The sequence below is a fragment of the Chionomys nivalis genome, chromosome 19 (genome assembly GCF_950005125.1).
Source record: "Chionomys nivalis chromosome 19, mChiNiv1.1, whole genome shotgun sequence".
Classification (NCBI taxonomy): Eukaryota; Metazoa; Chordata; class Mammalia; order Rodentia; family Cricetidae; genus Chionomys; species Chionomys nivalis.
Genome location: NC_080104.1, coordinates 60,031,937 through 60,058,926, shown reverse-complemented (window position 1 = coordinate 60,058,926; position 26,990 = coordinate 60,031,937). Strand labels below are relative to the sequence as shown.

The window sequence follows — 26,990 nt, the reverse complement described above, 5'->3', positions numbered from 1 at the left end:
GACACAATGCCTGTAGTGACCTATTGAGATGCCGGTGTCGTTTGGTTCCTGTCTATCTGTGACCTTTTTCCCCTCCCTGGCTGTCCCTTGCTGAGTGTCCTGCTCTAGGTGTGTGCTTCCTTGCCTGGCCCCTGCATCCTCATCTAAGGAGCATCAGGTGCAATAGCCTCGCTTTGCCATTTTTTTGCTGAACAGGACAATATTTCCTAAAGGGACAAGTTGGGGTTACTTATCTGTGAGTTGTATTGCCCCTTGGTCCCCTCTCCTGGTTGTCCTCAAAAATGCCAGCCCAAGTTACAGGCATGATTATTCTGTGCCTGTAAGAGTTTCCTGTAAGAGTTTCCTGCCCCCCAAACTTAAGGTGCCTTTGTCTGCACCGCGGCACCGCTCCCAGGAAACCTGTCATCTCACTCTGGCTCCCTCAGCAGCAGCAGCTTCTGCTCCAATGTCCGATCCCTGATGTATTTTCCTGAGCGTAGAAGGGGGAAGGGTGGGAGGGGAGGAAGGGGAGGGCCAGACACGAGAGTGAGCAAGGACTGAGGAGCCGGCAGCCAGCAGTGTGGAGCCCCAGAGCCTGAGACAAAGCACTCTGCTGCGGCTCTGTAAGTGTGCACATCCACCGGCGGCAGCCTGGACCACAGCTGCCCAGCCCTGGGATTACAAGCAGGAATGAATCAGCAGTGGGGGCCATACAAGCTCATGAGCATTCAAGAGCCTGCTGCGTAGGTTCCTGGAGCTGACTTTCCATTCAAGGGCAAGTCTAGGAGCCCCCAGACTCGGCATTTTGGAACACTGCTACAGCCTGCATCCAGAGACTACCCTGTCACCACCCACCATCTGTTCTGCGGAGGACAGGAGAGGAGTGACGGCTGCCACAGTTGGTCAGCAGGGTCCCTAAGACAAGCAAATTGGCATTGCCCTGCCTTGAAGGGCAGAGACTGCCAGTAACGGCAGAATGACTTTCACCGTGTCGAGAAGAGTCCCTGGAAGGTGATGTCTCGTAGCTGGTTCTTCTTTCTCCTGCCTTGAAGCTCTCTCTTTCTCCCCTTCTTTATCTTTCTTTTACCCATTCTTACTGCAAGAACCAAAGAAGTAAGGTGGGATATGTGAAGGCGTCCGGCTCAGAACATCTGAGGACTGCCGGGAAGGACTGAACTCTCATCCTCCCTGCACTGCCACAGTCCTGTGCCGACCATAGAGCACAGTGAATAACTATTCCCCTTGCCTGTGCGTCTGTGGAGATGGTGCGACCAGAGACCCCAGGAAGAAAGCTGTGTGTGCCACACGGCCAGAGAGCAGCGCAGTGTAAATAGACGAGCTGCCGGCTCCTGACAGACAAGTGCCGCCTCCTTCTTTTATCTGCTTGGGTTTTGTCTTCTTTGACCAAGAACCGAACAGCCCAGTAGCTTTCCCCTAAGCAGGCAGGCGGGTCACGGGAACCGCCACTGAAGACGGGGAGAATGAACAACACCACACTCCCGGAAACCAACCCAGACCAGGAAGGCAGCTTCTCACTCAGCGTCTCAGCCCCAGAGGCACCCAAGTTTGCCGGCCACACAGCCCGGTAGAAGACCATGCCATTGGCCCAGCAGAGCCACACCTGAGCCTGATTCCCACACTGCCCCCTGACTGTCCTGAGCTAGGAGCGCAAAGAGCTGGGGCCATGGTTTGCTTATTCCGGGACTGCTGGGGAACAACAAGTAAAAGCCCTTCTCTCCCCCGCCATGTGTGTGCTGCTTGTGTTGCATGTGCTGGGCCCCTGTGAACAGCTGCCACTGCTTCCTTCCCGGAGCCCTCGCTGTGTGCCTGTGCCCCTCAGCTGCATGAAGACACGCGTTCACTCGCGCCTGACTGGTTTATGCTGCAAGGTCGCAGAACTAGCCCCTCGCCAGAGCCCCGCAGCAGCTCTAGAAGCTGCATGGAGAGGAGCGGCCAGGCTGGTGGGCACTTAGGAGCTCTAGTGTCCCCCTCTAATGCCTATGGGGACAGACTTTTTGCCATGCCTCTGTGTGGACACTGATTAGGAGTTGACCCAGAGACCGCTGGGGGTTGGCTCCCCCAACCCCTAGGGCAAGATTGTGCATGTGCAGCCTCGGCCCTGGTCCCGGACAGCTCACACAGTGGGGTGTGAGTGGGCAGCAGCCACCCGAGTTGGCCCGTGTACAGTACCAGGCAGCTCTGCCCTGCCTGCACGGAGGAGAGAGCAGAAGCTGTGTGCCTGCTCCCTCTGCTCTCTTGTACATAGTCTGGCTGCTTTATGGTAATGACTATGATGTGGCAGTGCCATCTGTCTTCCTCTGAGTGCCGCTGCTACCGCCTTAATGGGTTTTCCCTTTTCAAGCGACTGCCGATTCCTCTCTCGTCAGGTTCTCGGACGCTGGAGCAGAGCGTCGGGGAGTGGCTGGAGTCAATCGGCCTGCAGCAGTATGAGAGCAAGTTGCTGCTGAATGGCTTTGATGACGTCCGCTTCCTGGTAAGTGCTTGGAGGCTGCCTCAGTGGCCACGACTGGTGCTGCTTGTTGGACCCCGGCTTCCCTGACCTGAGCCAGCTGGAGTTTGAAAGAGCACGTAATCCCCTACCCAAGGGAGGAGCTAGGAAGTCAGCAGAGTGCCTGATGCCAACTTTGCAGACACTCCTGGCCCCGCTATCTCTGTCCCAGATGCCATTCGGGTGGAGCACTCTCCGAAGGATCCCTGCTTTTTAGACTGGATGCTGGGGCATCTTGGTCAGCATGTGGAGCCAGTCCCCAACAGCTTTGGAGGACAGGACAGCCAGGTACCCCATGGGGACCCATGTCCCATCTCAGGTGGTTGCAAGGAATTTCCTTATCTTTCAGACCTTTGCTGTTGTCACTGAAGCAAAGGTCCCTGTCCCCCAGCCAAGTGAGACAGAGGCCAGGGCCACGTGTGCCTGACCTCAGGCTGTCAGGGAAAGGCTCAATGTCAGTTTGGTTGCTTTTCCAAGGTTCAGTCTGCACTCAGAATACAAGGGGTCCGTGGTCCCACCGTTGTCTGTCTCCTAGAAACCTTGCCCGGTGTGTCTGTCCTCGTGGGTCATTCAAGGCAGCGCCTGAGCCAAGGCATGCCCAGGAGCTGTGACATCACAGCAGCCATGATAGCCGATGTCGGCAGTTCATGTATGTGAGCTCTGTGACTTCCCAGCACCATGGCGTGTGCTGTCGTCGTCACCTGTTTCCCGTTACGTGGTTTGGCCAGGGCCGCACTGCTGGTAACTCGCCAAATGAAAATGTGTGCTTGGGAGTTACCAGGCGAGAAGCCGCTCTCTGGACAGTGCGCCCGTTCTCTCATTTTTGGGTGTGGCAGAACTATTTAGAAGCTGCACACCTTGGTAAGTGAGCAAACCCACTGCCTTGTTCCTCCCATTTAGTCCTGGGGTTTCAGACCGTCCCCTCGCAGCAGAGCTGTCACTGTGTGCACTTGTCCTGCCCCTCGTGTGAGGGCCATGTTTGTAGAGCTGGCACAGAGCCTCAGTGGGGTGGCGAGGTTTACTCTGTCAGCACAGGGTTTGGTGTCTCCGGGGAAGACCTGGAGGGAGCCTTAACCAAGCCATCTGTCCCCATGCAAGTCTGCAGTGAGCCAAGGTTGGGCTCTTTTTCAAACTTTAAAAGCTGCAGTTTTAAAATTGTTTTTCCCTTTGTAAAATTTAAGCTGTGTGGGTGTGTTACGGTTCCTGGGCTCTTGCTTCAGACTCACCACACTCTTTAGGGAAGGACCATGAACTAGAAAGGCGGTGGGTCCATCAGTGGGAAGGACGACTAGCCCTGGCTGTGGGGTTCTGTGGTCCTTCCTTCTCAGTCCTCCCTTCACTGTGCCGCTGGCAGGTCAAACAAGAGTGGCTGAGATCTGCAGACCTCCCCAGTGCTGCAGGGGCTGAACCTGCAGATTATGGGACACAGCTCCTAAATTTGGAAAGGGTTACTTCTCCAGCCCTTGAGCAACCCCAGGGCTACCTGACCCTACCTAGAACCAAACCAGAAAACACCTAGACAACATTTTTGGGGAAGCATGACCCTGAACCACATGCCCATGTAAGGTGCAGAGCCTGTACCAGAAAGACCCTCCACCCTGTAGCCAACAGCTTGGGTCCTCCAGGGCAGAGCTCTTTGGTCTGGAGCATCCACAGGAGCGCCCACCCAACAGTGGCCTGAGCACACCTGAGTTTAGTATGTTGCTTCAGGTACCTGGAGGGGCCTGAGTGGCGAACCCCATCCTGGATAATTGTATGTTAACTGCCAGGTGGACTTGAGAATAAGTTTTAGCAGAGGCATGTTCCCATTCCGGAAACACTCACTAAGCACATGGTCCTGGTGTACCCCATCCAGTTTGGTTCACAGTAGGCTGTGAATGTTTCACCTGGTTCTAAGATTCCCTGGAGATGTTTCTACCGGATGCAAAGTAGTTCCAGTAATCCCAGATCCAGATGTGTTGGGAACATCTGAACACATGTTTGCGTGTCAGGGTGCTCGTGAGCACAGTGGAGCTCTGTGCATGCTAAGGCGTGTTCCAGGCAGATCTGCTTTCACCATGCCAGATCGTCTCTGCCCTGATGTCTTCAGTGACAGAGGACCCAGTGCTCTGGCTGCTTTAATGCTCACATTCACACTGAGTCCTTATGCCTTCTGTCTGCCCCCTCCCCCAGGTTCACTTTGGGGCCACACAGAAGACTTATGTCCTCTAGACAACTGAAAGCTTCATGGTGGCTTTACAGGTTCTATGTTGTCTGGGCTCATGCTCTTAGTCCTGACTGTTCCCATGGTGATTATGATGAATTTGGGCTAGTGCTTTATGGCTTGAACCTCTTCCACACCATCTTGCCTGTAGGCAGAAAGGGTCAAGCCAAGGCCATGAGAGCTACTGTGAGCTCTTGTGCTGATGGAGACTAATGCGGGGCTCAACGCTAGGGCCAGGAAACCAGGCAAGGGAGTGTGGCTGCCCTGCCAGCCAGCAGCCACCACACTGCCCCATGGCCCTTTCATCTTCACCACAGACCATGTCCACAGGAAATGGGCTTTCCCAGGAGTAAGGAGCAAACAGTCAGTCCGTTCAGAAGGACGGCATTGATGCTGGTACACCTGTGCCTTCACGCTTGCTGAGCCACAATGACAGCCTCGTGGAAGTGATGATGGCCTAAGTGATGGTGGCTCCGAAGCCAGAGGGTTGTGATGGATGTGAAAAGACGCAGGATCAAAGAATATCTGATAGAGGGAGACCATGTGGGGCTGTTGGGAGCGCACAGAGGGATGCATGACCCACTGTGCATGGGGGGTGTAAGGACTGCCAAGATACACCTGTGCTGATCTCTGGGCGATTCATCCTTTGGGGGGAATAATGGGCTTTCTCTGTCTTCTGCTGTGAATGGGGGTGAAGTTGGAACAGCAGATCCTGCTGCAGACATCAAGTTCAGAAAGCAGTAGCATGGTGGAGCAGTCTCGTGCTAAGACCTGAGTGAAGGCTCTAGATGCTGTAGAACAGCCACGTTCTGCTGCACACAGGACCCAGAGCAGCATCACCCAGGACCACAGGTGGGACAGTGGAGGACCAGAGCGTTGAGAAGGTTACAGCAGAGACTAGTTCCAAACTTGGACCTGTGCTTACCAAGTCTAAAGGGGGAAAACAGGTGATGGGCCAGAGACTGCTGGCGGTGAGACAGGAAGCTGGCTTGAGAGCAGGGCCTGATGAGGCCGGAGGGTGAGCTGCACCTGACCCTGGGGTCCTGAAAGCCATGTGAGGTGCCTTGATGTCTCTGAACGCTGTGTTGAAGGGCCTTTGTCTTGTGGCTCCCACCAGGCAGAAGGCCTGAGTCCAGGTCCACCTCGGCCTCCAGAAGATGGTTGAAAGTGTCAGGATATTCAGTGTGGAGTGTTAGGGTGGGAATGTGGCTCCAAGTTGGTTAGAAGCAGACAGGATGGGAAGGAAGTTGCTTCTTATGCTGCACCTGTGAGGCTTCCAGCTGCCCCCACTGCTTTCTTTCTCCACGGGATCTGCTGCAGGGCTGATAGGCTCCCACGGGGTTCCTGTCTGTTGTGAGGTTATTGGTCTTGACTCTCAGCACCGCTTGACCAGGAGCCCCTTCTCTGTCACCCAAATCCGCAGGCTCTACGGTGCTGTCCTGTTCCGCAGGCTGTTTCCTTCAAGCCACGCTGCTTGACTTGACCCATGGGTCTCCTGCCCTGGCCCCTGTGCTCCCTATGGCCACTTCCTCTTTCTGTGCCTCCCCCCTTACCTTTGTTGCTAGTCTGAGAACTGCAGCCAACTGAAGCAGAGCTGCCCAGATGCTGCACAGCATCCAGCTTCTCGTCCTCCCCACTCCCCGAGTCTCTGCACAGCACTTTGTGAGCCAACTGCTGGGCCACAATTTTCTCTGTCCTGTTGACATGGAGCCCAAAGCAGGAAGTTGGTGGAGATGAGGCGTAGACAGGCGCATTCTCAGAAAAGCCTATGTCCTTTCTGGGCCATGTGAGAGCTAAACTCAGGTGCCCCAGGTATTGATGGTCCCTTGATCCAAGTTCTACCAACTCACCCTCCAAAAGGCTGATAAGGGAATTGAGAAGAATCTGTCTTCTCTGCACTCTGCAGCCTGACCTGCGGTGGCACATGCTCATGACACCTGCATGGGAAGGCCAGGTTGTGGTCACAGTGAAGTAGCCAGGAGAGCTCAGGAGAAAACTCACAGCTCTGCTTGGTTCAAAGAGCTTAAGTGAAGACAATGTATTCTCTAGAGAGCTTAAGTGAAGACAATGTATTCTCTAGATCCTTTCCAGCAACTCTGGACAGGGTGCTCCTCCTCCTCCTCCCTGTTCATCCTGTGAGATGTTGTTTACCAGTGTCCTTCATGGTCCCATGCATTCGCATAAGCTCCAAAGGGAGCGTGCCATTATTACCCTAGCTGGCGAGCAGCTGTTACTGCGTGGAGGCTGAGGGGCCATAGGGTGGTGCATGCCCTCCTCTGGAGCAGAGCGGGCAGCAATGGCATCTGCACGGATTGAGCTGTTTTTGCCTACCAGTGCCTGCAGGCACACGAGACTGAAACCAACCAACTCTCGGCTGACTCTGGCCCAGCAAACCTACGCTGCAGAAGTGGGGAGAAAACCAGCACCTCTGCCTCTCCCAGATCAAAAGGACAGAGACAACAAGAACCTGCCTGGATAAACCCCAGCACCTTCACAGTTCTTTCCGCAAGGAGACAGCAAGATGGCGTGCACTGTTCAAAGGTGTCTAAGGCCAGGCAGTGGTGGCACACACTTTTAATCCCATCACTCTGAAGGCAGAAACAGGTGCATTACTGTGAGTTCCAGCTCAGTCTGGTCTACATAGAGTTCAGGCCAACCCCAGAAACACAGTGAGATCCTGTCTCAAAAACAGAACGGAGGGCAACAAAAGTTAACTCACTGAGAAAAGTATACCATCTTGAGGCAAAAAACAAAGGAAAAGAAAAATGATGGTGTCCCCTCCCCTAGGGGACAGATAGACAAATGGCCTTCACAATTGCTTTGCGCTTCCTTCACTTTCCAAGTGTTCTGGAGTAAACCTGCATAAGTTTCCTACTGAGGAAAACATTGTCCTGATGTGGAGAAGGCAGGACTCAGTGCACACAAACCAGAGACAGATGGTAGAGGAGGGGCTCCCTGCTCTGCTCTTTCTGGTAGCTCTCTCTAGTGAGCGAGAGCCTCAGTCCTAGTAACAACCATCCACAGCACAGCCCGTGGATGGGCTGAGTGCATCCTAGCCTCTCCGCCTCTCCCATGGAGTAACCTGCTCTGGAGTCTCCTTTGCATTCTGCAGCTGATCCTGGCCCAAAGACCGGAAAGCAATGCAGCTGTCATTGCTTCCCTCCTGCCCATCTCCTATCTGGAATGTTCCTTCACAGATGCTGCTCCTTATATCCACAGAAGGGAAGGAGATCAGGGAAGTTACCCTCTAGTCCGGGACCTGATTGCTGGGGTGCTGCCTATGTGGCATCTGGCAGAGCCCAGGACTGTGCCTCTTACCATGTCCCTCCTTTGGATTCAAGGAAGTGGCAGAAGCCAGCCTTTTCTGCCTGCTATGTACAGCTAGGGAGCTCCCTCCCCTCAGCTAGGCTTCCCTGGAGCCCTAAACCTGGGAGAATAAGGTCTTTCTAATTGAGGTCCCCAATGTACTTACCCCTGCAATCCCTTGCCATCTGCCCCTCCCCTGGCCTCAGCCTGGCCAGCAGGAACAGGCTCACAGTCAAGAACTAGTTCACCTGGGCAAGTGGCCTGGCTGCCTTGGTCTCTGAAATGTGTCTTTTACCCCACTGTGAAGGCATGCATGGTTACGTGACTCCTCACTAGGGTCAGCTGATGTCGGGAGCATGGACAGATCGTGACTGGCGCTGCTTTAGGTGACATCCTCATTCTTGGTCTAAGACCTGGTTCCTGTGCCCTGCTCTCTATCCGTCCAGCCCTTGCCCACTGTTGCAGGGCCTTCTGCGCTCTCTCTCCCCAAGATTTACTGGACCGCCATTTGTTACCCTGTATTGTTTAGGCAATAAGAGAAGAAAGTGAGTGTCCAGCAGACAGAATATGCAGTCAACCCTCTCTAACAGTGGGCTCAGCCGTTGGTCAAGAGTGATGTAACAACGTAGACACAGAACAATGCAGTAACAACTAGGCATTGCGCTGTGCTGAGCTCTGTAAGTACTTTAGAGAGATGAACCGTAGGGAAGAAGGTGCAAGCTGAGTCAGAAGAGGGCCTGTCGGGGCAGCAGGATCCCCCGATCCGTGCAAACACCATCCCCTTCCTATGGCATCTGACGCTGCCAAGATCCCAGGGAGAGGAAGGGATACAGCAGGAACTGCTCTGGGAGCCACATTTCCCATTGTACCCTTCATTTGTTCCCCTCGCCTTCCTCAGAGCTTACAGCTCCTGACCCTGGACTAGGGTTTGATTCACATAGAGCTGGCGGGAGCATGATGGAAGTGGCTGTCGGCCACGCTTCTGGAAGTTCGTGTTGGTTTACCTCACGTTCTTGCTTAGGTGTCAGTAGAGGGACAGTCTGGGTGTGTGGCCTTACTTATCAGCAGACTTTAGATGTAGTCCTAAGCAGCTGCAGGGGGTGCATTGTGCAGCCCTGAAGCAGCAAAGTCTAGTACAGAGCTCTCAAGCTGGTCGTGTCCTCTGTAGGATCTTTGTCCCACACACAGGTGCTGAGGCGGAGGTGGGGCCACCAGGCCATGGTCTGCATGCACTGCCCAAGCTGCCTAACATGTCCAAGTGCACAGTGGGAGTGGATACCTGCCCTTCTAGATAGAATTCACAAGAGGCCCAGAAGTAGCCATTCTAGACCCACAGGACAGAATTCCAGTTCTGGGTAAAGCTCTAAAGAAACAGACGCCTCTGCCAGGAAGGGAAGACAACTGGCTCAAGGACATCACTAGACACAAGAAAATGCCGGTGCTTAAAGAGTAACCCTAGGCCGGGCGGTGGTGGCGCACGCCTTTAATCCCAGCACTCGGGAGGCAGAGGCAGGCGGATCTCTGGGAGTTCGAGGCCAGCCTGGTCTACAAGAGCTAGTTCCAGGACGAGCACCAAAGCTACAGAGAAACCCTGTCTCGAAAAACCAAAAAAAAAAAAAAAAAAAAAGTAACCCTAGAAGGTATTCCCACACCCGACATTCAACACGTGCCACGGGAGCTGAGCCCTTTCAGGTGTGGAAAAGAAGGGCTTTACAGGAAGCCCGTAGGGACGCTGGGAGAAGCAGAGCAGCTGCAGAAACAGTCGGGTGACCTAGAAGCTGGCCCCAGACTCTGTGTGGCAGAAAGGAGGTGTGTCCTATGGGCAAGGAGAGGTAGCTGAACTAGCCTTCTCGGAGAGAAGGTCTGTCTCCTCCCTGGAAAGCACACACAAGCCAAGCAGGGACAGAGAGTGCCTGTAACCCAGAAGGCTGTGTGCAGAGCAGGAAGACCATGAAGCAGGGACCTTGATGGATGCCTGAACAGAGTGAGAAGACATCAGCCTCGCTGGGACACCTCGCGCTCATTTCCCTGAGAATGGGTAACCCAGCGCTGATGCGACACATCTGCCAGGACCTTAAATGTACACACTCTGTAAGCAATAGGCGCCGTCTGCAGCTCTGGCCTAGCAGAGCTTGGTGACTTGGGATTCTGGTGGTGCCATTTCTGAATGACCTGGAACTGGGCGTTCTTCTTCCAGCACTGGGAGTGGGCATGCCCTCACCCAGGGACTCCATTGGCTTCAGAGAAAGGCAGCCTGCATAAGTGGCCTGGCCTGGGTGATCGGAAGAACTAAGGAGAGGTGTCCGTGGGGTGGTGGTGCAACACACCTTTAATCCCAGCACTCAGGACGCAGAGGCAGGTGGACGTCTCGGATGTCTTAGTTCAAGGTCAGCCTGGTCTACATAGTAAGTTCCAGGACAGCCAGGACTGTTACATAGAGAAACCCTGTCTTGGAAAAAGAAGGAAAGGTGACAAGACCCGTGCACCCTGGTGTTGGGGTGGCAAGGGCTGGCAGGTGTGTCATCTCACAGTGCTGGCCTCCAGAAACAGTTGACCCAAGAAGGTCGCTGTTGCAGAGCAGGCAGGAAGAGCTGGGGGGGTGGGTCAGTGAGCAGAGTGCTTGCCTGTCACACACAAGGCTCTGACGTCAGTCTCCAGCACCATGAAATCCTGGCATGGGGCTGTGCCCCTGTAACCCCTTCACAGGGAGATGGAAGATCAAATATCTGAGGGCACAGTGAGCTGTGACTACATAAATTTTATACTCTCACAACTGGACATGGTGGCACACGCCTTTAATCCCAGCACTCAGGAGCAGAGGCAGGGGTGTCTCTTAGTTGCAGGCCAGAACTACACAGTGAGAGAAACCTGTCTCAAAAAACAATACAAGCCAGGTGGTGGCGGCGCACGGGCTTTAATCCCAGCACTCAGGAAGCAGAGACAGGCAGATCTCTGAGTTGGAGGCCAACCTGGTCTACAGAGTTCCAGGACAGGCTCCAAAGCTACACAGAAACCCTGTCTCAACACCCCCCCCCCCCAAAGAAAAAAAACCCTTGTGTCTGTTACAATGGGACAGTCTCATGGGATACAGGTGTGGGGTCTCACTGCTTGGGTTTAGATCTAAGCTCTGCCCCCAGATATAGAAATTCTGGAAAATTGATTGTCAGGTGTCTCCATTTTCTCATCATTTGTGGTGGTGAGGTCGGGTAGCCTATGTAAAAGCAGCACCTAGGAAGCAGGCCTGTGGTCCCTACTTCCCTGTCAGACTCAATGCGACACCATGCTCTCTCTGCAGCTTCCCCAGCCGACCCATCTGTTCTGTAGTGGAGGTCAGTGGGAATGCTAAGTGCAGCTTAGCTTGGACCCGCTCCTTCAGCAGGGGGCGCTGCTTGAGTAGTTCTGACTCCGGCTCCCTCGTGAGGCTGGCTCCCTGAGCGCTGTCAGCCTGCCTTTGTCCACTCAGCTTTGGCCGACAGAGCTATGTCTGTGGGGAACGCAGAGCTTTCCCTCCAAGGTGATGCAAAGGGGTTGTGAGTGTAGCTCCATGCGCTCTGGGAATGGACAGTCTGAGCAGGTTTGCCTTCAGCTTATACTGACCGCTGTCTGGTGATCTTCTTGCCTTCACTTAGTAGCTGCGACAGAAAAATCTGGCATGGGGTCATGGCAGGCTGACTTACAGGACGCCAGGCTCCAGTGTAGGAAGGACCTAACTTTTCTCTGTCTCAGGGCTCCAATGTGATGGAAGAGCAAGACCTGAGGGAGATTGGCATCAGCGACCCACAGCACCGGCGGAAGCTGCTACAGGCTGCACGCTCCCTGCCTAAGGTGACGCTTCCAGGCCAGGGCTGTCTTCTTGAATGCCTAGACCAGTGGTTCTCAACATGTGGGTCCTGACCCCTTCACAGGGGTCACATTGTCAGACAGCCTGTGTATCACAACAGTAGCGAAATTACAGCTATGAAGTAGCAACAAAGTAACTTTATGGTTGGGGTTAACACATGAACAACTGTATTAAAGGATCGCAACATCAGAAAGGTTGAGAGCCTCTGACCTAGGTTGAGCGGAAAGGAGCCTGACTCTGAGGCATGCAGGTCTTGTCCGTCCCATGTCTGCCCCCATAAGAGCCCAGCAGGGCACAGGGTCTTCGTTCCTTCCTTGTAAAGCCTGCAGGGCTTCAGAGGTAATAAGTGTCTTGTCTGATTGGGCAAGAGGATCTAGGGTCCTCTTGGCACAGAACCGAGGCCCATAGTCTTGGCCTGCCTGTCACTGGTGCCCCCTTTGGAGTCTCTTTTGACTCATTAGAGCCCAGGCTAGCCTATCTTGACCCCAGAGAAGCCTGAGAGGAGCAGGCATGAGAGGCAGCAGCAGCACTGGCTTCTTTGAGGCTACAGCCTCCACCCCTTGACTCTTAGTGCCGTGGCCAGTGCCCACCCTTGACTGTTAGTGCCGTGGCCAGTGTCCCATTGGTCCTTTTACTAACCCAGAGTTCAGGAAGTAACTGCTTCATTGGCACACACTATATCCTTGCCCTTCCAAGCCTGTGACCTCCCAGAACACATGGAGAAGCAGTCTGTCACCCCTTCCCTCCATCTTGCTTCACCTACTGGCCCCTCCTCCTTATATCCAGCAGCTGCTACCTCTCAGAGTGGGAGGGTCTCCGGGTAGCCCTTGGTCTCCAGGTTCTTGCTGTGTGACTCAGAGATGCCGTTCTGCCTCCTCACACCACAGGTGAAGGCTCTTGGCTATGATGGGGTCAGCCCCCCCTCAGTGCCCTCCTGGTTGGACTCACTGGGGCTGCAGGACTACATCCATTCCTTCCTGTCCAGCGGCTACAGCTCCATCGACACTGTGAAGAACCTCTGGGAGCTGGAGCTTGTCAATGTGAGTGCGTCGTGGGAGGCTAGGGCAGGAGGGCTGAGGAGCCCAGCTCCACTCACCACCCCTCTGCTCTGCCACCAGGTCCTGAAGGTTCACCTGCTGGGCCACCGTAAACGCATCATCGCCTCGCTTGCGGAAAGGCCCTATGAAGAGCCACCCCAGAAGCCCCCGAGATTTTCCCAGCTAAGAGTGAGTTCAAGGAGGGAGACAATCTATGACTGTGTTTTCGTCCTGGCTACATGACTCAGGATAGCAGACAGCAGTCCCTGCCCTCTCCTGCTGGACTCACACACATGAGAGTGGCTTCTGTCCTTTGCAAGGGTGGCTCCTCTTGTCTGTATCCCAAGGTGCCGAGATGGCCACTAACCAAGAACCACTTTAACTGTAGGAAGGAGCGTGCATAAGCAGTTCCCGTGGGGCCGCACCTAGGGCCGATAAATGTGAGCACACGGCCCAGGCAAGGCCTAGTCGCCTCTGTCCACAGCTCTTGGCCACTTGCGCGCCTCCTTGCTCTCCACCCCTCAGCTCTGGGCTCACCCTAGGTAGCCTCAGAACAGCCGACACCTTCAGCTGGGAATTTCACCAGTTTCTTGCCCAACAGTGCCAGGACTTAATCTCCCAGACGTCATCCCCGCTGAGCCAGAATGACTCCTGCACAGGGCGGTCAGCAGAACTGCTGCTGCCCTCAGCAGACACCAGCAGGAGGCGCCACGACAGCCCATACGACCCTGGGGCAGCCTCTCGAGTAGAGCGCTTCAGAGTCCAGGTGAGCGGAAGGGTCAGAACTTGCAGGGATCAGCAGCAGGAGGCAACACTGCCGCCTACTTCACCCTACCCAAGGGCCTGCAGGAGCTTTGAGAAGAGCCACCTCCACCCCTCCCATCTTCAGGTCTGGGGCTCTCCTGTGGCATGGTCCTCCCATCTAGCCCTGCAGGCCCTTGCTCATCCCCACAGCCATCCCATCCTCTCACTCATCCTGGTCCCCAGAGCTTCCTTCTCTGTAGCTGAAAGCTCCTTGTCCTCCTGTCCCACCAACCCTGCAGAACCACAACCCAGTTCCCCATGTGCTCCGTCGCCACTGTTGTTAGACTCGCGGGCACAGCTAGATATTTCGTGCTTCCCTATGCTTCACCAGGGCAAGGCTGGTGCAGTCTCGCATTCTGGGCCCAGCCTTTGGAGCCTTCACCCTCACACATTCTTCCAGGACTTGCCTGTCTGCCCTCCTGCCTTGCCAAGCTCTGGCTCTGCCCCTTGCTGCAAGTAGCCTTCTGGACCCCAGCTTGGCAGGTGTCCCTGCCCCTCTGGGAGAGCTCTGACACCCTGCACACACTCCACGTCACTGGGCGTCTCCCTGTTCTCTCCTCACTCCCTCTCCTTCCTGCAGCTGTTTTACAGACATGAACACTGCCCAGCTGTTCGGTTCTCTGTGGAGCCTTCACATAAGGGTAGAAGTCTGAGCTCTTTTCTGAACTTGTATCTCCATTCCCTGCATAGACTCTTGTCTGAACTACCCCAGTTGTTAGCAGAGGGCCCATTTAAATTGCATCCTTTGCCCAGGACTCAGCTCCATGGCTTCAGCCTTTGTTTTTATGCGATACATGCCTACAGCTTGTTTCTACACATCCTGCTATGTGTGTGCTTGCTGCGCTTGCCCTGAGAGCACCTCCCTTGGCCCCAGTGGTGCTCAGGTGCCTGTTTGCCCTCTGCACCTGACTCCCAGCAAAGGCAAGAGTCACCAGTTTCCCCACTCCTGGGTATGCCAGAGGTGAATTTGTGAGCTCCCCTCGAACAGGTGAGCAGTGTCCAACTGTGTGTGTTTTTACAGGAGGAGCCCAGTGAGACCAAGCTGACTCTCCGTCCGCCCAGCCTGGCTGCCCCCTATGCTCCAGTGCAGAGCTGGCAGCACCAGCCAGAAAAACTCATCTTTGAATCCTGTGGTTATGAGGCTAATGTGAGTCGCTCGCACTCTCCCAGATGGCCACCCTCCCTTCCCTGTGGGGCGGCTGTTCACAAGGCTGAACCCAGGACTATAGGCCAGCCTCTGCTGTGCTAAGGGGACAGGAGAGAGGACTGTGTTGGGAAAGGTGACCCTCTAACAGCAGGATGGCCCACATTGGCTAGGTCATCCTACACGACAGCACACGTGTTCCTGAACCCACCTTCTGCCCCTTCCCACAGTATCTGGGTTCCATGCTGATCAAAGATCTGCGAGGGACAGAATCCACACAAGATGCCTGTGCCAAAATGCGGGTAAGGGACTGGAGAGACAGCTCAGCAGTTAAGAGCACTGGTGCCCTTTACCGAGGACCCTGGTTCAATTCCCAGCACCCACATGGCAGCTCAAACCTGTAACTCCAGTTCCATGAGAAGCCGATGCCCTCTTCTTGCTGGCGTATGCACAACATGAAAATAAAAGGGGAAAGCGTGGGGAGGTGGCTGACTAGAACGGCAAGTGGGAATGCCAGTTACCACCTCCTGGGCCTACTGCACCACAGAGGGATGGATAACACTCTCAGCCTGCCCCGTATTTCCTACAGAAATCTACAGAGCACATGAAGAAAGTCCCGACCATCATCCTGTCCATCACATACAAAGGGGTCAAGTTCATCGACGCTTCCAACAAGGTATGGTTCTCGTGAGGCCTGCTGGCAGGTGTCCCCTGTGACCAGATGCCTGAGAGAAAACCACTTGAGTTTCAGAAGGGCTGGTCTGTGGTCACCTGCCTTGGTGTTTGTGGCAGTATACACGGGGTTGGGGCACATGTGGTAGAGGCTGTTCACTTCATGGAGCTCAAGGGGGCAAACAGGAAAGGGGACAGGGACAAGCCTCTGGAACCTCCTATAACAGCACTACCAGCCAAGGCCGGCCTTCAGTACATGATCCTTCCAGGGACACCTCATTTCCACACTATATCTTCTGCCGCTGGTCCCAGTGGCTCCTGACCACCTAGCATTCTATGTAGTCCTGGCCGTCCTGGACCTCAAGTCTGCAGACCATGCTGGATTTGAACGCACAGAGGTTCAAATCTGCCTCTGCTTCCCAAGTGCTGCCATGCCCAGCTCAGACTATTAACTATGAGCACCAATAAAACTCAGAAACCAGGGCTGGAGAGATGCTAAGTGGGTAAGAGCGCTGCTGACTGCTCTCCCGGAGGACCCAGGTTCAATTTTTAGCATCCACATGGTGGCTCATAACTGTTTGTAATTCCACTTCCAGGAAGATGGAATTTCCCTGGCCTCAGCGGGCACCAGGCCCATGTGGCTCACAGGTACACACAGGCATATTTACTTCCTGAAGTAAAAGTTGGGAGACAAAGCTCATGCTCCCGACTTACCGAATGACACAGAATAAAAACTTCACTTTAAGGAATAGCAGAGAAAGATCAGACCAGAGCAAACCAGGGCCCAGCAAGGTCAGTGGTACCCATAGCTCCATGGCTGGCATCTGGGCATGTGGTGTGGTACTGTGAGGGCCGGGGGGCTGGAAGCCCTGCTGTTTCAGCTCTTGCCTTTGGTCACTGTTCCCAGCTTTTCTTGGGAAATATCCAGATTCCTGGTGCCTTCAGTCTCCATTGCTGTCACCATCACAGCTTCTTGAATTCCCCTGGCCCCACCTGGCCCCATGGTCTTCCTTTGAAGTTGGAGTACAGGCCTCCATGACCCTGTAACCTTTCTCTTCATGACAGCAAAACTAGCATCTCATAGGTGATGCCAGGGTCTGCCGTCCACTAAAGTAGCTGGGCCCTTAGGCCATGGCTGTAGCTTGTAGACGAAGTCTGTCCTGCCAGCAGCTCCCAAATAAACACACAGGGGCTTAGTATGAATTATACATGCTTGGCCAGTAGCTCAGCTCAGGCGCGCTACTACCTGAGTCTTACATTTAAATTAACTCACAGCTCTTATCTGTGTTCTGCATGTGGCTTGGTGCCGTTTCTCAGGACAACATGCCCGTCTTGCTTCCGTGTCTGCCCCTCTTCCTCTCCTCGTCTGGCCTCTTGCCTAACTTTATCCTGTTCAGCTGTTGGCCAGTCACAACGACACATAGTGTTCCACAGTGGTAGAACACGATCAGATGGCTCCAGGAAAACACCTCCTAACCTCCTAGGTGACCCTGCACTCTAGCGGCCGCTCTTCTCAAGGAAAAGGTTCCAGTGAGTTCACGCCTCCATCCTCTTGTGTTTGTCATGGGTAGGGTAGCCCAATGCCCAGACTGCCCTCAAAGTCACTTTCCTGTTATTCTAATTCATAGCCTTTGGCTCCTCTTTAATGCTACTGCTGTCTTCAGAAACCACGTTGTCCTGGGCCAGCTTCATTACAGCTTTCTGCCTGGGTTGTTTCCAGTTCTCTCTGTAAGCCTGGCTCAGACAGCCACAGCCATAGCCCCTTCTAATGCAATCTGCTCCACCTCAGCCTCCGTCCAGGGGCAGGGACAGAACGCAGCCTTCTCTGTCCACCTTTGCAGAGGTGCAAGAACCATGTTGTCAGGTTAGACACTGCCGTAGCTCCACTTCCACATTACCTGTTCATGCCGTGACCAGGTGGCCCAACCAATTCAGAGCACAAAGGCTTGTCTGGCTTACGGTTTCGGAAGAGGAAGCACAGCTTGCTCTGTTGTGGTGGACAGGAGACAGTGAGGAGGGCCTGGGCAGGTATAACCTTCCAAAGCATGTTCTCAGTAACCTACTTCCTGTGCCCCGCCTCTTAAAGTCTCCAGCATCTTCTAGAACATTGCCAAAAGCTGGAGAAAAGTGTCCAGTATGCGAGTCTTTGAAGCACTTCCTGTTCAAAGGGCAGCGGTGGGCAGAGCCACCTTGCTGTCAGGTTCCTGGAACTCTTGTTTGCTGGTCCCTGGCCTTAGAGGCTCCCTCGGTGCTCTGCTGCCCTCCTGTGGGAACAGGTGGAGCATGCATTTGCCTAGGAACACTTTGATGCCTGTTGGCCATGGCCAGGGGTGAGGAAAGAGAGGGGTTTGTCTGGAGTTCCAGGCTGGTGAAAGGCTAGGGTGGTAATCCTAGAGGCATGCCCCGAGGGGTCCGTGAGTTCCAGAACACGTTTTTCCTGGCAGAATGTCATTGCTGAGCATGAGATCCGGAACATCTCTTGCGCTGCGCAGGACCCGGAGGACCTGTGTACCTTTGCCTACATCACCAAGGACCTGCAGACGAGCCACCACTACTGCCACGTCTTCAGCACAGTGGATGTGGTGAGTGTCCCCGTGACGACAGCAGGCACTGCCTTGAGAAGGCAGAGATGAGCAAGGCCACAGAGAGGCCACATTCTGTGACTGGATGGGGATCTGTGCTGGCCTAGCCCTAGCAGGCAGGGGCCTGGCCTACAGATGAAGCCCAGGGGTGCCCAGTGCAGCGCTTTTCACAGCAGGAGTGGCAGCCCAGAGGGAAGCACCCTAAGCCTGCCTATTGGTGGCACCTTGGTTTTTTAGCTACGTGTTTCCTAGGTGGGACAGGGCCCCAAGCTGCTGGTAGTGGTACACCCTGGCCTTGGCTCCCCTTGCTCCTGCTCACCCAGCAGGAAGTCTCCCGTGTCCAGTGCTCTGGGGCTTCCTCCACACAGACGCTACAGGAAGTCTTTGCAGTCCCGGGCTGTGATGTCAGATGCCCAGTTTTGCCCCTTGTAGCTGCATGATCTAAAAACGTTACCTCTACTCCCTCTGGGCTGTACTGAAGATTACGTGGTGTAAGCTGAGGCACACCTATTCCTAACTCGCTGTGCTGCATAACCGCAGGCCGGTGGACCACGGGGCACACTACCAATCACTGGTGCTCCCTCCACCTTGGGAAGCCAGCCAGAGAAGACTCAGGAGAAAGCACAGTCCCCAGGACACCAGGGATGGGCCGCAGGTGTCTCTTCTTGTGATAGGAGCAGCCTAGCTGGGCTTTGGTTTTATTTAATGGTCTTTATTTTATGTACGACGGCTCTATCTGCATGTATTCCTTTAGGCTAGAAGAGGGCACCATGTGGGTGTTGGGAACTGAACCCAGGTCCTCTGGAAGAGCAGCCAGTGCTCTTAACCGCTGAGCTGTCTCTCCAGCCCCAGCTTAGCTGGTTTTGAAGTTTAGAGTTTGAATTTTTTTTTTTGGTTTTTCGAGACAGGGTTTCTCTGTGGTTTTGGAGCCTGTCCTGGAACTAGCTCTTGTAGACCAGGCTGGTCTCGAACTCACAGAGATCCGCCTGCCTCTGCCTCCCGAGTGCTGGGATTAAAGGCGTGCGCCACCACCGCCCGAAGTTTAGAGTTTGAAAGAATCATGCTGGGAACTAAATGTGCTGAAATTCCTCACTTTGAAATAAGTCTGTTGGGTTTTTTTGTTTAGTTGTTTTTGGTTGAGACAGGGTTTCTCTGTGTAACCCATGGCTGTCCTGAAACTCGCTCTATAGACCAGGCTAGCCTTGAACTCAGAGAGCTGCCTGCTTCTGCCTCCTGGGATTAAAGTCCCTGGCTCTGAGTGCTGTTATTAAAGGTGTGTGCCACCACTGCTGGGCTTCAATTTTTACTTTCAAACAAGTTCCCTACTCCCGGTAGGAATAGGGGGGCTGCAGGAATCTGCACTGCTCAGCAGGCTCTCTGCTTCTTCCCAGAACCTCACCTACGAGATCATCCTGACCCTGGGGCAGGCATTTGAGGTGGCCTATCAGCTGGCCCTTCAGGCCCAGAAATCCAGGACGATGGGGGCCTCTGCAGCTGCAATGATTGAAACAAAATCTTCCAAACCGGTGCCTAAGCCTCGGGTCGGCGTGAGGAAGTCTGCAGTACGTGCCCACCCCCCATCCACAAGGCACCCCAGGGCTTGGGTGGAGCTGGGCACATCAAATGTCTTCTCACTCCTTGGCAGTTGCCCCAGGAAAGCAGCCCTCTTCCTTTAGCTCCCCTTCCCTGCGTCCCTGGGTGCCTCGGGCAGGGGAGGGCAGCCATCCTGGGGCTGCCGTGCGTGGCTACAGCACCAGTGACCCCCCCCCGTCTGTCTGCTTTGCTCTGCACCCCAGGTGCCGATGCCCCCCGATACTCGCTGTTGTCACTGTCACACCTGCACCACCCACCGTCCTTCCTACCTACCGCTGCCGTCTCTTAGTCCCGGAGCCAAGGTCTTTCTGCCTCCCGCTGTCTTGTGTGTCAGGCTCTCTGAAGTGTCCGTGAGCTCTCATATCCCGGTGGCTTCGTGCTCTGCCTGTGTGACTCTTCCTTTCTGGAGATGCCCTCGCTGTGTGCTCTGCCCTTTGTCTTTGTCGTGTGTCCTCTGCAAAGGTCGAGAATGTGTGCAGTGGTCTGCCCCAGGCTGAGCTCTTCTGCCCACTAGAGGGACCCAGGGGCTGGGGGCTGCTGAGCATTCATCCCCTTCCTGCCCACCGTGACCAGACTGCAGCTTAGAGCGTGAACTCTAGTGGGGCAGGGTTCCTCTGCATAGTCCCTGAGGAACTGTTCCAGGCTCCTGGAGGTGCCCGTCCTTCACCTTCAGGGTGGGCAGGTGTGCGGGCCCTGTGCAGAGGCCACATTCAGTCCTAACTCTGTCTCCTTGTTTGGCAGCTGGAACCGCCTGACTCGGACCAGGAAGCCCCAACCCACGCTAGTGTTTCCTGGATTGTGGATCCAAAGCCAGACTCTAAGCGGAGCCTCAGCACCAAGTATGAGACCACTATCTTCTAAACAGCCACCCTGTCTCCACTACCCCACTGTGCCTTTGCCACCCAATGGCTCTGCTGTCTCAGCTCTCCTTCCAGCTGCATGGGACCTGCCCTCCTGGCAGCAGCTCTAGACACCTCCTCCCTCACAGCTCCTGCTTTCCACCACCCACACTGTGAACCTCCCTGTGGGCCGAGGACAGCTAGGGCAGCTTCCGTCCGAGGGCCCCAAAGCCTTTGCACTAGGCCCTGGGAGGTGAGGAGTGGGGGTAGCTTCCACGGGGACCCCAGTAGCCTCCCCAAGGTTGCTCTCCTCTCCTGTCCTATCCTGGGTCACAGCTGGATGCCAAAAGCTACCAGTTTTCACCTTTCCTGACCCACCCACCACTGTGACCACCAGTGCCAGGGCGCCCTGCACACAGCTGCTTTCTCACCTGGTCAGGCCCCGTGATGTGGGACAGACTTTCTGTAAGGGCCAAGGTTGGTACTGGCCACACCCTCGAGCACGTCCAAACAGTGGGTTCTTGAGGGACCCGTGTGTGCTTGGCCCCTTTCTGTGCTGTGGGCCTGGCTCTGGAGTCCAGCTCACCGAGGCGTGCCCTGCACACAAGTGCACCTTCTTCCTTCTCAGAGTGGAGCTGCCTGCACAGAGGGCGGACACTGAGCAGCTTCTCTGGTGTCTGACGGCATTCTCACACCCCTGTGGTGGTAGGGACCTGAGACAGCCGCCATCCAGCCATCCCCACAGCTAGCATCATGGAGCTGGATTTTGGAGACAGCCCCACATGTCCCGATGTGGGAAGATCAGTCTAGATGGCAGGAGGCAGAAGAACTGGTTCCTGTGGCCTTGGTGCCAACAGTGTAGGACAGTGGAAGAGTCAGTCAGCGCTGAGCTGGGACCAGGGCTGGCCCTTCCACCGCCTGTCTTTGTGCCTTCCTGGACAGATAGGCCAGGAGCAGCAGAGGGCTGTAGGCTGTGGAGGGCGCTCTGCTCCGCTCCGCTCGGGGGAGGCAGGGACCTTCTCTTCTGCTCTGTGTCCTCTCCATTTCCTCCACCTTGCGCAGACTTTGGTTAACTCTTTCCTCCCCCGTTGTTTGCTTCTGCCAAGCTGAGCCACTGAAGAGCCACACTGTGCTGCAGAAACAGCCGTGGGAAGCACAGGCTCCTGCCCCCACACCGAGCCTCGTCGGCAGCTCTCAAGACCCAGGCCCAGCCCCGCCCGTAGGATCTCCTTTCAGCGCTTGGTCTGGCAGATCAAACCCAGCCATGGAGGCAGAGAAGACACCAGGCGTCTAGCCAAGGGGACCATAACTCTTGGTGGCCCAAGAGTGGCCTGTCCAGGACATGTGTTTTTAATAGGAAAACGTAATTTTTTTTTTTTTTTTTATAAATTTTTAACACTTGGTTCCAGCTTCTGGATAAAGCTGTCGATCAAGATGACGGGAAAAGACCTCGTCCGTACCGCCCTCTGCCTTCAGGATGGAGTCCCAGCATGGGGGTGGCTTGGGGCAGAGCTGAGACTTCAGACTTTTGTTCTCAGCTCCTAGTCTAGAGCGAGGCTGGGGCGACGACACTTGGGCCAGAGCAGAAGTTTCTGGGGTTCCAGTGGGGGTGAGCGAGCAGTTTCTGGTGTGGGGAACTCCTTGGTACTCTCCTGTCCACGTTGGCACTGCCCACGGCAGCTGTGCCGTGTGTTGGCAGGCTGCAGCAGCCATGTCAGAAGGGAGAAGTGGCTTTGTCTGGAGCGCTAGTGGGATTATCAGCTAAGCTTGCAGCTTGCCAGCTTGGACCTTGGCTGGCCTCACTCTGGTTCTTTTTGACTGTTGTTTCCTCTTACTGGACACATCTGTTCCAGTTGTGGAAAAGGCTACGTCTGAGGATAAGCGGTGTCCCTCGGACTCTTCCGCTAGCTTTGCTCTTTAGAGTGACGTGGGTGGCAGTCATCCTCCCGGGCCTAAAGAACGATGCGGAGCAGAGTACTGGGGGACGGGGACAAGCCAGGCCAGCCACTCCCCAGCGTTTCTGGAGTAGAGAGCAAAGGAGAGAGAAGCACTGAGCCCGTGGGTGCGGTCTCGGGGGCAGTAGGCCAGGCTCGAGCAGATCTAGGACTGCAGCTGGGGTGTGTGCGTGGAGCGCTGCTTGGCGCCTCCTCCTCGTGGCTGCTCCTTGGGAAGCAGGGTTGAGCTCTGCTAGGCCTGTGGGCTCTCTGTCCTCTCTGGGAAAGAAGCCAGTGGTCCTCCACTGCTAGGTACCGGCGACAGAACTTCCTTTCCCTGCCTCACACTCTCAGCCCTAGAAAGTTGCCCTCAGCTCCCCCCTTGCAGGAATCCTGCTCCCAGAGGTGAGCTCGGTGGTGGGCACGAAGCCTGGGGATACTGTAGACACTACGATGAGCTCCAGCTGCATTTTGTTCTAGAAATCCCAGGCAGGCACTTCCCCTTGACGCTGCTATGTCTTATTTATTCAGGGTGTTTCTACCAGAAAGTCTCTGGCTTGTCTGCTCTGGGGCTCCTTTCAAGATTGGTTTCTGAATAGTCAAGAAATTCCTCTTCTACTCCTCGGGGTGGGTCTCTCCCTTTCAGGACAGGTGCCGAGTGGAAGGGTCTGCCTTTGGCACTTGTGCGAGTCGTGCATGCCCTGTGGCAAGACTGAGGCTGTGAAGGAACCATTCTGGTCAGAGTGGCCTCAGGCTCCCTTCCTTGCCTCCCGGCCAGCCTGCTACCCTTAGCAGGAGGCTCCGGGGGCTCTGCCTCTGAGGTTGCCTATTCGGGAGTTCTCCAGAAGCCTCGGGTTCGAGCACTCAGAACCCACGGCTGCAATTGTCAGTGTCTCACAGTCGGCTACGCTGCAGGTCACGGGAGTTGTTGCTCATGGCGGACAGTGGGACTGGATTGTAAGAAAAATGTTATTTAATCTTTGTTTCCGTATTTTGATACTTGAATGACTTCCCTTTTGTTTTACTGTACATAAAATTGTTAATCTGTCCAATTTTGTTTGAATTATGAACACCTTGTGGTACCAAACGTAACCGACCGTGCAACAGCATAGGCTGACCTCGCTACGGAGTGCGTGTCTCCTGGGCTTCCGGCTCCGTCTGTTATTTTCGTAGCTGTACAGCTTAGGACAGACTGAGCTAATAAAGGAGAGTGGAAACCAGCCATAGCTTCCGAGTCTGAATTGGAAAGCTGCTTTCCTCATGTTACGCATGGATACAGGCTAGATGCCACTGCAGATCCAGGACACGTGTCCTCTGCTTGGCTTGGATAACAGTTTGGGAATTCTCTCCAGCGTTCTTCAGCAGGTAGATGCCAAGGAAACCCGGAACAGTCAGCCCTGTGTGAAATGGGATCCTTAGGGACATGACCAAACGAGAAGGGATGCGTGGCCACAGATGGGTTTTACACCTTGTGCCAGGCTCACCCACAGATGTCCACTGAGGGTCTGTATGGAGCATGAGGTCTAAAGCTCAAAGAACTCCCCCAGTTGCCTAGCTGGGCTGCAAGATTTGTGATGAACATGCGCAGCTCAGTGCCCAAAGCCTCCATCGCAGGGTCTTACCATGATAAGCCCTGTCAAGCATGCGCTAAAACCCTGATATGTTTTCATGTGCTCAGCTCTATATAAAACCAAACATCTCTGCATAGCAGAATGCAGCCATTCATAAAAAGAAACAACTAGAATTAATGTTTGTACCACATGAAACCCAGGATGGCTCGATAAGGGGACCAGGAGCATCTGCTTCCCTTCAGCACAGTTTAAACCTGGGGCAGATTAACAATGGAAACACCAAAGGGGGGGGGGCAAGCAAAAGCCGTTCTAGATCAGCACCAGGGAAGAGGCAGCCTCAGACAGTTTGGTTCTGGTCGCTGCTCTCCTTTAGCCAAATGCCGCAGGCTCCTCATGAGGACGGTGGAATGCTCCCAGCCAGCAGTGAGGAGCCAGACACCTCAGGTGTTGGCTGAGGCCAAAGGAGGAATCTATTTTGTTTTGTTTTTTGGATTTTTCGAGACAGGGTTTCTCCTTAGCTTTTTGGTTCCTGTCCTGGAACTAGCTCCTGTAGACCAGGCTGGCCTCGAACTCACAGAGATCCGCCTGCCTCTGCCTCCCAGGAGTGCTGGAATTAAAGGCGTGCGCCACCGCCACCCTGCCAAAGGCGGAATCTGGATCTGTCTAGCACGGCTGCGAGGAAGCTGTGCATCCCTTTGCTAGCCCAGCCATGGCCAACAGCAGCAATTCAAGGCACGCGTCAGTCCTGTGGCAGCACAAGTCTACAGCCCCAGTTTCCAGGAGGCAAAGGCACAGAGGGCTTGGGCTCAGAGCGCAGAGTGGGCAGACTCTCTGGTGGACTGTTTCAAAAAGGAAAAATACTACTAAATAAATAAATGCCTTAATCACAATTTTGGCAAGAAACCCAAACCTGCCGATGGCGGAACAAACCTGAAAATGGATAACCCCAACGAAATCCTTACCAAGATACTAGTACAGCATAATCTCATTTCTGAAGAAAATTTGTGGGGGGAGGGATTCTGAGACAGGGTTTCTCTGCATAGTCCTGGCTGTCCTGGGATTCGCTCTATAGACCAGGCTGGCCTTGAACTCAGAGATCGGCCTGCCTCTGCCTCTCAGTGTTGGGATTAAAGGTGTGCTCACCACAAGGAAAGCACTGAATGGCATGGAACTTGTCTTCAGCCCGCACCGCTGCCGTGGCACACGTCTGGTCTTGTAACCCAGCACTTGGGATGCTAGGGTGGTGTGTCATGAGCTGAGGTTACTCTGGGTTATGTCCTGAGTTCTAGTACATTTCTGGACTAGAGTAAGACCCTGCACCTCAAAAAAAAGACTGAATGGGAGGGGAGGGAGGAACTGACAAATCAGAATCTTATGTAGTTGGCATTTTGGGGGGTCGCCAACCAGCCCCAAAGACATGGAGACTTAGAATACCCTGCCTTTGCTTGGGCTTGTCCCACTAGCTCTTTAATTAAACCTGTTTCTTTCCCCCTACATTCTGGCTCAGGGCTTTTTACCTTTCTTTCCTTCTGTATGCTCTACTTTCCTGCTTCCTCCATGGCTGGCTGGCCCCTGGCATTTCCCTGGTGTCTTTTTCGGTCTTCCCCTAAGCCTACATTCTTCCTCCTACTTACTCTCTCCCTGCCTCAAGTCCTGACTATAATACCTCCTCCCTCACTATTGGCTGTTCAGCTTTTTATTAGACCATTCAGGTGCCATAGGCAGGCAAGGTGAAACAGCAGCACAGCTTCACATAGTTAACCAAATGCAGCACACCCTTGCAAAGTTAAATATTCCACAACAATCCTACCTCATTGAAAACAAGTCAGTATTTTTCAGGAAGGAGCCAGAATCAGGGCGTTTGAGGGCGAAAGAAAATGGAGGAACTTTGTCACCCAGAAAAGCTGGTGGGAAAGTTTGCCAGACCGAAACTTTGGCATAGCGGGAAGGTCAGCCACAGAAACACAAGCGTGTGTTAATGCGAGACTCTGGCTGCAAGCCCTTGCTTGTGTGGCTGCAGCAGTTGATAGCATGGTCGGCCGGCTCAAAGGCACAGGAGGGAGGACGATGCTGGGTTTATCACACTGTTTGTGACTGTGTGGGTGTGGGCATGTGGGCCGTGGGGACTGAACTCAGGCCAGCAGGCCTGCACCAAGCAGCTCTACAGCTACACCCTTCCCACATCTGAAGGGGCAGTAACAAAGGGACTTAATGGGGATATGGAGAGGTCAAGTTTCTGTTACTTGAACTGGCAGACGACTGTGACAAGCTACATACAAACTCAAAACTTTTTTTTTTTTTTTTTTTTTTTTTGGTTTTTCGAGACAAGGTTTCTCTGTGGTTTTGAAGTCTGTCCTGGAACTAGCTCTTGTAGACCAGGCTGGTCTCGAACTCACAGAGATCCGCCTGCCTCTGCCTCTCTAGTGCAGGGATTAAAGGCATGCGCCACCACCGCCCGGCTTAAAAACTCCTTTTTAAAAAATATTTACTTATTATGTATACAATATTCTGTCTGTGTGTATGTCTGCTGGCCAAGAGGGCACCAGACTTCATTACAGATGGTTGTGAGCCACCATGTGGTTGCTGGGAATTGAACTCAGGACCTTTGGTAGAGCAGGCAATGCTCTTAATCTCTGAGCTATCTCTCCAGCCCTCAAAACTCCTTTTTTAAAAAGCTCTGGAGAGGACACTGCAGATAAAGCGTACGACTGGGCAGAGTGCTGGGTGTGGCCGTGAGTGCCTGGGGCCAGCACTTGCACCACAGGTTCAAGGCTAGCCTGGGCAACACCAAGACCCCATCCTCAAAAGTCAAATAACCCCAAGAGGCAGGAAGAAAAAAGAGAAATACAATAGTGAGAAACCAACAGCAGTGAGCTACGCCCCAACAATCAGTTCCTTTCTACAGGACAGAACACCTGAGGAAATCCTGCTGTCCTGGCTGTGGGCTGCACAGCTCCAGGGCTTGAGGCCAGCTGA

The 26,990-nt window shown here is 54.3% G+C and overlaps 1 protein-coding gene across 6 annotated transcripts in view; it reads left to right on the top strand.

The window, feature by feature from the left end:
* Window positions 1-23,663, top strand: part of Anks1a (ankyrin repeat and sterile alpha motif domain containing 1A) — a 161,904-nt gene extending 138,241 nt beyond the window's left edge. For 2 of the 6 annotated variants that reach the window (XM_057752056.1, XM_057752054.1), the window contains 12 exons: window positions 2,367-2,473; window positions 11,724-11,822; window positions 12,726-12,878; window positions 12,957-13,064; window positions 13,477-13,641; window positions 14,701-14,826; window positions 15,054-15,125; window positions 15,413-15,499; window positions 17,940-18,077; window positions 19,469-19,639; window positions 19,874-19,972; window positions 20,412-23,663. In XM_057752056.1, coding sequence (XP_057608039.1) covers window positions 2,367-2,473; window positions 11,724-11,822; window positions 12,726-12,878; window positions 12,957-13,064; window positions 13,477-13,641; window positions 14,701-14,826; window positions 15,054-15,125; window positions 15,413-15,499; window positions 17,940-18,077; window positions 19,469-19,639; window positions 19,874-19,972; window positions 20,412-20,531 — 1,445 coding nt within the window. In that variant the 3' untranslated portion in view covers window positions 20,532-23,663. The remainder of the gene's footprint in view (window positions 1-2,366; window positions 2,474-11,723; window positions 11,823-12,725; window positions 12,879-12,956; window positions 13,065-13,476; window positions 13,642-14,700; window positions 14,827-15,053; window positions 15,126-15,412; window positions 15,500-17,939; window positions 18,078-19,468; window positions 19,640-19,873; window positions 19,973-20,411) is intronic. The other 4 variants (XM_057752060.1, XM_057752057.1, XM_057752055.1 and 1 more) reach the window with 3 other exon arrangements.
* The last annotated feature ends 3,327 nt before the right edge of the window (window positions 23,664-26,990 follow it).